This window comes from Hyla sarda, chromosome 1 (assembly GCF_029499605.1).
Source record: "Hyla sarda isolate aHylSar1 chromosome 1, aHylSar1.hap1, whole genome shotgun sequence".
Taxonomy (NCBI): domain Eukaryota; kingdom Metazoa; phylum Chordata; class Amphibia; order Anura; family Hylidae; genus Hyla; species Hyla sarda.
Window position 1 is genome coordinate 1,641,733 of NC_079189.1, and position 10,668 is coordinate 1,652,400.

The following is a 10,668-nucleotide window of genomic DNA, read 5'->3' on the forward strand; positions in this document are numbered from 1 at the left end:
ATCACAGTTTTGCGCCAAAATGTCATACATTAAAGGGGTGCTCCGCCCCTAGACATCTTATGCCCTAGTCCCAGTGGCCAGAACCCCAGCGATTAAACATCTTATCTCCTATCCTTTGGCCTGGCTCCTCGGCGTTCTGAAGATTTATGTTTACGACATCGGTTCCAGATGGCCGTGGTTGTGACATCACTCCCCCCTCCATTCAGGTCTATGGCAGGGGGCGTGATGGCTGTGGTCGCTCGTTCTGAACATTTATGTTCGGAACGCCGGTTTTGGGTGGCCGTGACATCACGTCCCCTCCATTCATGTCTATGGGAGGGGTCGTGACGGCTAAGCCGTCACGACCCCTCCCATAGACATGAATGGAGGGGGCTTAATGTCACAGCCACCCAAAACCGGTGGCCCCCCCGGGAACAGAAATGTTATCTCCTATCAGTTGGATAGGGAATAAGATCTCTTATCACGGGGATGCGGCCGCTGGGGACCCCCCACGATCTCCAGCCCGGCACCCAGCATTTGCGTGACCACAGCCATCACGCTCCCTCCCATAGACATGAATGGAGCGGGCGTGAAGCCACAACCACGGCCACCCAAAATCGGAGTTCTGAACATGTTCATCAGACATGTTATGCCTTATCCTTTGCCTAGGGATGGAATACCCCTTTAAGTGTAAAAATCTAGATCCCACCCCCTTTTTAGAGAATGGTGAGTGTAGGGTAAAAAAAAAAAACTAATTTGTGTTCGACAGCTTTATAAAATGTAGTATAGGTTTCGCAACATTTTTATTGGCATGGCTGGTTGCTTCGATGACATAAGGTTGTAGACCAGTAACTATAGGTTACCGAGTGTGAAAGTGGAAGCAGAGTACCCCTTTACGATATCTCTTCTCGTAGATCACGTCTCTCGTTCCGAACAAGAACATGGTTTCTTCTCGATGTAAATTCTCTGATGGGTTTCAAAACATTTTTTCCCAAAACGTCGTCAACGCGTCTTCTTTCCGGTGTGACTTTTCTGGTGCCTAACGAAATTCAATTTAGTCGAGTAACTTTTACCACAATCTGAACACCAATATGGCTTCACCCCTCTGTGAATTCTGTAATGCCTAACAAAATAAAGATTTTTGCACAAAACTTTTGCCCACATTCTGAACATGAATACGGCTTCTCTCCGGTGTGAGTTCTCGTGTATGTCAACATTTGATTTGTGTGTAAAACCTTTTCCACATTCTGAACATGAATATGGCCTCTCGCCTGTGTGACTTCTGTTATGCTTAACAAGATCTGGTTTATGGGTAAAACATTTCCCACATTCTGAACACGAATATGGCTTCTCTCCTGTGTGACATCTCTCATGTATAACAAGCTGAGATTTACATATAAAACCTTTTCCACATTCTAGACATGAATATGGCCTTACTCCTGTGTGAATTCTCTCATGTCTAACAAGCTGAGATTTTTGTGTAAAACCTTTTCAACATTCGGAACATGAATATTGCATCTCAATGTGACATTTCCTATGTGTAACAAGGCTTGATTTATGCAGAAAGCATTTCTCACATTTTGAACATGAATATGGCTTTTCCCCTGTGTGGATTCTCTCATGCTGAACAATATCTGATTTCTCCGTAAAGCCTTTCCCACATTCAGCACACGAATTTGTCTTCTTTCCTGCATCACTTTTTTTATGCCTAACAAGACAGGATTTAGTTGGGAAACATTTTCTACATGCTAAACATGAATACGGCTTCTCTCCAGTGTGAATTCTCTCATGTCAAAGAAGACTTGTTCATTGTTTAAAACATTTCCCACATTCCGAACATGAATATCTCCCTTCTCATGTGACTTTTTTTGTGTGTAATAAAACCTATTTTGTTTATAAAATATCTTCCACATTCATCACAGTGAAAACCTTTCTTCCCTTTTGGATCTGTGCTTGTGGTAACAGTCTGTGATTGGTCAGTAGGTTCCCCATGATCAGGGGGATTATTATAGGATAGATCTGTACTGTGAAGTCCTGGAGGGACATTAAGGATAAGAAGGTTTCCTCCTGAGGATCGCTCCATGATATCTTGAGCTTACACTGTATAATTTAGCAATAACATGATGTTTCCAGCAGGAATCTTACTGGGATTTTCTGTTAGGGTAAATTTTTATTTTGTTATTTATTTATTTTGCCCTTATTTTATTTTATTTAACCCTTATTTGTTTGAGTACATTAGCATCCTTTAAGGGGTACTTTGGAGGGGAAAAAGTTTCAATTAAACTGGTGCCGGAAAGTTCTACAGATGTGTAAATTACTTCTATATAAAAATCTTAACCTTTTCAGTACTTAGCTGCTGTATGCTCCACAGGAAGTTGTGTAGTTCTTTCCATTCTAACCACAGTGCTCTCTGCTGACAACTCTGTTCATGTCAGGAACTGTCCAGAGTAGGAGCAAATCCCCATAGCAAACCTCTCCAACTCCGGACAGTTCCTGACATGGACAGAGGTGTCAGCAGAGAGCACAGTGGTCAGACTGGAAATAATGACACAATTTCCTCTGGAGCATACAGCAGCTGGGCAGGGAAGAGTGCATCCTGAGCTTATCACAGAACCGCTTTTCCTGTTTACTTGTATAGTAGCCCTAAGCAGCGGCTCTACAACTTTGGGTACCAATCCCTAAAGTGCAGGGACGTCATGGTCAAAACAAAAAGGAACAGTACAAGGTCAGGGACACAGATACAAAAGGTTAACAACTATAAACATACAGACTGGGAACCAGGATACTAAATACGTCTAAACTCGGGTCAGGATTCTCAGACACAGGTGTGAACACAAGTTAGGCCGGGTTCACACCACGTTTTTGCATTACAGTTTTTTTCAGGTTTTTGATAAAAAAACGGATTCCTCAAAACCTGACTAAACTGTATCAAAACGTGTGTACAAAGTTTTATCTGTATACGGTTGAAAAGTGATGTCCGGTTGCATCCGTTTTTTAAGAAAAAAAACGCATAGGTTTTGAACTTTTCACTCCATTATGAATAAAGTTTCACTTGTTTGAGTGAAATTCCAAGAAAAAAAACTGTGCAAAGTCAAAAACCGTCTGGTAAAAACCGTATGGAACTGTACACACATACAGTTCTGTACAGTTCCCATTGACTCCCATGTTAAAAAAAAAAGTATACGGGTCAATACGGTTTTTCAGCTGGACCAAAAACCGTGGTAGGCCACGGTTTACTGTCCAGAAAAAAAAAAAAGGAAAAAAACGTGTGGTGTGAAAAACGGAGACAATCGTATGCAATATGGTGCATACGGTTTTGAATGGAAAGTCTATGGGCACGGTTTTCCGTACAGTTGCATACGTTTTTTTTTTTATTAAAACCGTATCCAAAAACTGTATAGAAAATCGTGGTGTGAACCCACCCTTACTAATACAGATACTACACTAGACAGGACAAGTGACCAAGGTCCAGACAGAGAACTTACAAATGAGCTAAAAGCACAAACAGGACAAAAATTACGAATCCATGGCTGAACAAAGTACATGGGCAAAGTGAAAGTGAAAGTCATGGCTGAACAAAGTACATGGGCAAAGTGAAAGTGAAAGTCATGGCTGAACAAAGTACATGGGCAAAGTGAAAGTCATGGCTGAACAAAGTACATGGGCAAAGTGAAAGTGAAAGTCATGGCTGAACAAAGTACATGGGCAAAGTGAAAGTGAAGGCTGAACAAAGTACATGGGCAAAGTGAAAGTGAAAGTCATGGCTGAACAAAGTACATGGGCAAAGTGAAAGTCATGGCTGAACAAAGTACATGGGCAAAGTGAAAGTGAAAGTCATGGCTGAACAAAGTACATGGGCAAAGTGAAAGTGAAGGCTGCACAAAGTACATATGTACACAAACAAGAGGGCAAAGTGAAAGTGAAAGTCAAATCAGTAACAAGCCACAAAGACTGGAGAGCGTAGAAATAAGCCATCCCTGCTGCGGATTGGACCAGGACTGTAACTAACCGGACCAGGGAGCAGTATGCACAGCCGGGCCCGATGTGATCATTACAGAAGTACAGTGACCCCCCTCGACCTACGATGGCCCCGACATACCATATATATATACAGTGACCCCCCCTCGACCTACGATGGCCCCGACATACCATATATACAGTGACCCCCCGACCTACGATGGCCCCGACATACGATCATTTCAGCATACGATCACTCTCAGAGTCCATCACATGGTGAAGGCAGCATCAACATCCGATTCTTTTGTATGTCGGGGCCATCGCATAAACGGCTATCCTCCAGCGCAGACTGCTTCGGCTACCCCCGGATAGCCGTTTACGGTGCCCCGTGTGGTCCGCTGACGATCACTTACCTGTCCTCGGGGCTCCGGCGCGTCCTCTTCGGGATCCCCTGCATCGTCGGCGCTCTCCATCGTCGTCATCACATCGTCCCGTCATCCAATAGGAGCGGCGTGCGTAGCGACGTGATGGTGGCGACGGAGAGCGAGGATGCGGGGGAAGCAGAGGCCTTGCCGGAGCGTCGGGGACACCCCGGGGACGCGGCGACAGCGATGGAAGGCAACATCCAGGGCAGCGGTGACGGTCCGGAGCGGCGGGGACAGGTGAGTACAACTTCCTCTAACAGTGGTCTTCAACCGGCGGACCTCCAGATGTTGCAAAACTACAACTCCCAGCATGCCCGGACAGCCAACGGCTGTCCGGGCATGCTGGGTGTTGTAGTTTTGCAACATCTGGAGGTCCGCAGGTTGTAGACCACTGTACCACTGCACGGATCCCTCAACATACGATGATTTCAACAAATGATCGTCCGCTTGGAACGGATTACCATTGTATGTTGAGGGACCACTGTAATTTACAAATCTGTAGAACTTTCTGGCATCAGCTGATTTAAAAAAACGTTTACCCGCTGGAGAACCCCTTTAATCATAGATATTGCCTCAAGGAGCAGGGTCACACGTCGAGCATCCGCAGCGTGAATCACATTGCGGATGCACCAATGGCAGTCACCAGAGCGAGCTCGCTCCTGCGCATAGGTAGCTATGTGTGTCTGCTCATAGCTCGAGAGCGGACACAAGGAGCAACCCGGCCGCAGCAGGGAGCTCGCTCTGGGGACTGCCGTTTCATGTGCGACATGTGACCCGACCTAAAAGGCTACTTTAATTAACCTAGATCAAATTAAAATTTTGACCAGCACAACCTTGTTTGGCCATCATGCCCGTCCTGTCAACACATTTAACCCTTCAGTAACAGTGGGCATCACTTTCACCAGCTCCACAGAAGGACACAGATACACAGGAGTGGTGTCAGCGCCATATATAGCGGATGGCGGCCGTAATATAAAACCAACAACCAACTGCAATGGCCGGGATCTGAGGTAATGCTGATCCTGGCCGTTTTGCCCATTTAGATGCCGCTGTTTATAAGTAAAACTATAGACGGGGCCCTTCTAATATGAGGAGAACAAATGCGCATCTTCACGTCCAGCACCAGCGTTCCGGTCTGTCCCGATGGCGGTGTTTTCTGACCCTGATCATGTGATCTCCCTGCTCTGCTGCTGATATTCAAACCTAGAGCAGCCTCGGGGCGGAGTGAGGTAAAAAGAGAAAATCATCATCATCATCATCATCATCATCATCATCAGGGTAAGAGAAGTGAGGCCTCGGAGGGACTGAAGAGCTGTCGCTGGACAGATGGGAGGAAAGATGGAGCCCCCTACTGTCCAACACCTGACGTGCTGCAGATCATTCTAACTTGGCATGTATTTGGTTAACCGGTCTAAAAAGTGTTAACCGCAGCCGGGGTTCCCCAAAAAAGGATGCGGAGCCTCATATTAAGCTCTGAATTCCCTCTGTAAATCCATTATTACATATCTAGAGTAACACCTCCTGGAATTAAGGCATACCTGGGACAACACCTCCTGCAATTATTACATACCTGGGACAACACCTCCTGGAATTGTTACATACCTGGGACAACACCTCCTGGAATTGTTACATACCTGGGACAACACCTCCTGAAATTGTTACATTCCTGGGACAACACCTCCTGGAATTGTTACATTCCTGGGACAACACCTCCTGGAATTGTTACATACCTGGGACAACAGCTCCTGGAATTGTTACATACCTGGGACAACACCTCCTGGAATTGTTACATTCCTGGGACAACACCTCCTGGAATTGTTACATACCTGGGACAACACCTCCTGGAATTGTTACATTCCTGGGACAACACCTCCTGGAATTGTTACATACCTGGGACAACACCTCCTGGAATTGTTACATACCTGGGACAACACCTCCTGGAATTGTTACATACCTGGGACAACACCTCCTGGAATTGTTACATTCCTGGGACAACACCTCCTGGAATTGTTACATACCTGGGACAACACCTCCTGGAATTGTTACATACCTGGGACAACACCTCCTGGAATTATTACATACCTGGGGTAACACCTCCTGGAATTTCCTCCTTTACTTCCCTCATACACGGGTGATGGCCCCTCATCCTCTCTTCTTCATCCTCCACTTTATTATTAGTCAGATCTCCCCCCTGATGTGACATATAGAACAATTCACTACAATACAGCAGACAGGAGAAGCAACAGAGACCCCCAAAATCTATCCCCACATCTATGACTGCAGGACCCCCCTATAGAGATATAGGATCAGCCTCATCTACCTGATGCTTCTCTGGGACATTTCCCTCTGGACAGTCCTGGGAATACAGAGGGCGGGGACACCTCTCGGGTGGATTTCTATCAATGACTCCATCTGTAGGGAACACACAGGGAATGAATACATCAGTGCTGGATAGATTTCTATGTTACTAGGTAGTGAGAGTGATATCTATATATATGTCTCTTCTTACCTTGTGATGTGAGGGGCCGGTGATCCTCCATCATGACTATGTCCTGGTACAGATCCTTGTGTCCTTCTACATACTCCCACTCCTCCATGGAGAAATAGACCGCCACATCCTGACACCTTATAGGAACCTGACACACAATGATACCGTCATCACCAGACCCCTCCATTACTGTATAATGTCCCAGCAGTGTCACCTCTCTAATCATCACCAGACCCCTCCATTACTGTATAATGTCCCAGCAGTGTCACCTCTCTAATCATCACCAGACCCCTCCATTACTGTATAATGTCCCAGCAGTGTCACCTCTCTAATCATCACCAGACCCCTCCATTACTGTATAATGTCCCAGCAGTGTCACCTCTCTAATCATCACCAGACCCCTCCATTACTGTATAATGTCCCAGCAGTGTCACCTCTCTAATCATCACCAGACCCCTCCATTACTGTATAATGTCCCAGCAGTGTCACCTCTCTAATCATCACCAGACCCCTCCATTACTGTATAATGTCCCAGCAGTGTCACCTCTTCAGTCATCACCAGACCCCTCCATTACTGTATAATGTCCCAGCAGTGTCACCTCTTCAGTCACCACCAGACCCCTCTATTACTGTATGATGTCCCAGCAGTGTCACCTCTTCAGTCACCACCAGACCCCTCTATTACTGTATAATGTCCCAGCAGTGTCACCTCTCCAGTCATCTCCAGACCCCTCCATTACTGTATAATGTCCCAGCAGGGTCACCTCTCCAGTCAGCAGCTCAGTGATCCTATGGGTGAGTTCTAGGATCTTCTCCTCATGTATCAGTGAGTGAGGTGGAGGCTCCGTGATGGGGCCCCGGGCCCTGCTCCGTCCTTCTGACTCATGGAGATGGCTGCTGGGGGCCACACACTCCCCCCATGTCTTCTTCACTATGGTGTAATCCTGTGTATGGAGAGAGACAATGAGGGGACTGACCCCAGTATGTAGATGGGGACAACAATGGTGGAAATGTAGATGGGGACAACAATGGTGGAAATGTAGATGGGGGGGACAACAATGGTGGAAATGTAGATGGGTCACCTCACCTCTCCGGTCAGCAGGTGGAGGATCTCCAAGGTGAAGTGTAGTACAGTGGTCCCTCAACATACGATGGTAATTTGTTCCAAACGAGCCATCGTTTGTCGAATCCATCGTATGTTGAGGGATTCGAGCAATGTAAAGTATAAGAAGCTGTACTCACCTGTCCCCGCCGCTCCCGATGGTGATCCCGGGCCTCCGCTGGGCTCTCCTGGTCATCTCCGGTCCTCCGCTGTCTTCTCCGGTCCTCCGCTGTCTTCTCCGGTCCTCCGCTGGGCTCTCCTGGTCTTCTCCGGTCCTCCGCTGTCTTCTCCGGTCCTCCGCTGTCTCCTCCGGTCCTCCACTGTCTTCTCCGGTCCTCCGCTGTCTCCTCCGGTCCTCCGCTGTCTTCTCCGGTCCTCCGCTGTCTTCTCCGGTCCTCCGCTGGGCTCTCCTGGTCTTCTCCGGTCCTCCGCTGTCTTCTCCGGTCCTCCGCTGTCTCCTCCGGTCCTCCACTGTCTTCTCCGGTCCTCCGCTGTCTCCTCCGGTCCTCCGCTGTCTTCTCCGGTCCTCCGCTGTCTCCTCCGGTCCTCCGCTGTCTCCTCCGGTCCTCCGCTGTCTCCTCCGGTCCTCCGCTGTCTTCTCCGGTCCTCCGCTGTCTTCCGCAAGGCCTTACTGGGCCTGTGTAGCGACGTAATTACGCCGCTGCGTACGCCATTCCTATTGTATGATGTGCGCAGCAGCGTATTGACGTCATCGGAGAGGGCCGAGAAGACACCGGAAGACCAGCGCTGGACCCGGAGGTCACCCCGGAGCATCGTGGAGGGGTAAGTAATACTTACCGCACCACACGGGGAACATTAAGCTGCTATCCGGCAGCAGCTTAACCATTTTGCGCTGCCGGATAGCACAATGCGATGGCCCCGGCATAAAAAAGCACCGTATGTCGATTTGATCATATGTCGGGGCCATCGTAGGTCGGGGGGGGGGGGGTCACTGTATTCTCTTAGTCATCTCTTTGTCCATCCTTGGGGGTCATTCAGGAGAAGGAGCTGGAGCAGAAGAAGATGATGGTTGCACATTCGAACATGACACAATGTAACAAACCTCCTGATACGAGGCTGAAGTTGGTTTCTTATTCGGCAGCTTCTTATAGATGACTAATGGATCTTTCCTCCTCTTATTCCTCTGCAGTAAATCAGTTTTTTATACATAAATGTTGAATATAATTTCGGAACAATCGAATTCAGAAAAAAAAAAATCTAGATTGTTTGTGTTATTGCAGAAAAAAACCATAGTAAAAAAAAAATGGATGAAAAAAATTTGCGTTTTGAATAAGTAACTGATGAATTTAAGGAGTTAAACGCGGTTGGTCCACTGACCTAAGGGTGGAAATATAAAGAGTAAGGGCCCCTCCATAATACCCACCTGTATCCAGCCTGGACCATCTGTGGATTGGCATTAAAGGGGTATTCCAGGAAAAAACTTTTTTTTATATATCAACTTGTGACGTCAAACGGGGGCGGAGTCATGACATCACGATACTCCAGCCCCGTGGTCACCATCCGGCTGTCTGTGAGGTGGCACCGCGACGTGCGGCTCTAACAGGTGGGTGACAAATACAAGATTGCGGGGGTCTCTGCGGTCAGACATCTTATCCTTTGGATAGGGCCGGAGAACTCCTTTAAGTTGGCGCTTGTTTTCTTGCCAATCCCCAGTGTGGTCCAGGCTGGATACAGATGTGTATTATGGAGGGGCCCCCACTCTTTATATTCCCACCCTCAGGTCAGTCGCCCAACAGCATTTAACCCCTTAAATTCATCAGTTACTTATTCAAAACACATATTTTGTCATCCAATTTTTTACTATCATTTTTTTCAGGAAAAATACAAACAATGAAGATTCTTTCTTCTGAATTCGATTGTTCCCAAATAATATTCAACATTTATGTATAAAGAACAGATTTACTGCAGAGGAATAAGAGGAGGAGGAAAGGTTTATTATGTATCTATAAGAAGCTGCCGAATAAGAAACCAACTTCAGTGAATAAGAAGCTGCCGAGTAAGAAACCAACTTCAGTGAATAAGAAGCTGCCGAACAAGAAACCAACTTCAGTGAATAAGAAGCTGCCGAATAAGAAACCAACGTCAGTGAATAAGAAGCTGCCGAGTAAGAAACCAACTTCAGTGAATAAGAAGCTGCCGAATAAGAAACCAACTTCAGTGAATAAGAAGCTGCCGAATATGAAACCAACTTCAGTGAATAAGAAGCTGCCGAATAAGAAACCAACTTCAGTGAATAAGAAGCTGCCGAATATGAAACCAACTTCAGTGAATAAGAAGCTGCCGAATAAGAAACCAACTTCAGTGAATAAGAAGCTGCCGAATAAGAAACCAACTTCAGTGAATAAGAAGCTGCCGAATAAGAAACCAACTTCAGTGAATAAGAAGCTGCCGAATAAGAAACCAACTTCAGTGAATAAGAAGCTGCCGAATATGAAACCAACTTCAGTGAATAAGAAGCTGCCGAATAAGAAACCAACTTCAGTGAATAAGAAGCTGCCGAATATGAAACCAACTTCAGTGAATAAGAAGCTGCCGAATAAGAAACCAACTTCAGTGAATAAGAAGCTGCCGAATAAGAAACCAACTTCAGTGAATAAGAAGCTGCCGAATATGAAACCAACTTCAGTGAATAAGAAGCTGCCGAGTAAGAAACCAACTTCAGTGAATAAGAAGCTGCCGAACAAGAAACCAACTTC

The 10,668-nt window shown here is 46.5% G+C and overlaps 1 protein-coding gene across 1 annotated transcript; it reads right to left on the minus strand.

Annotated features, from left to right (window-relative positions):
- Positions 1 to 394: 394 nt before the first annotated feature.
- Positions 395 to 8,454, minus strand: LOC130289486 (uncharacterized). The gene is made up of 4 exons (XM_056537521.1): positions 7,614 to 8,454; positions 6,871 to 6,997; positions 6,682 to 6,773; positions 395 to 2,133 (listed from the first exon to the last, which is right to left on the minus strand). The coding sequence occupies exons 1-4, from the start codon at positions 8,040 to 8,042 to the stop codon at positions 2,089 to 2,091; spliced, it is 693 nt and encodes a 230-aa protein (XP_056393496.1). The 5' UTR covers positions 8,043 to 8,454; the 3' UTR covers positions 395 to 2,088.
- Between the last annotated feature and the right edge of the window lie 2,214 nt (positions 8,455 to 10,668).

Coding starts and splice junctions, on each gene's coding strand:
- LOC130289486 (XM_056537521.1), bottom strand. CDS start 8,042: ATGGATTCGACAAACGATGGCTCGTTTGGAACAAATTACCATCGTATG. Junction 6,998..7,613: donor CTGAGCTGCTGACTGGAGAG/GTGACCCTGCTG, acceptor ATTGTGTGTCAG/GTTCCTATAAGGTGTCAGGA. Junction 2,134..6,681: donor ATGTCCCAGAGAAGCATCAG/GTAGATGAGGCT, acceptor TTACCCTAACAG/AAAATCCCAGTAAGATTCCT.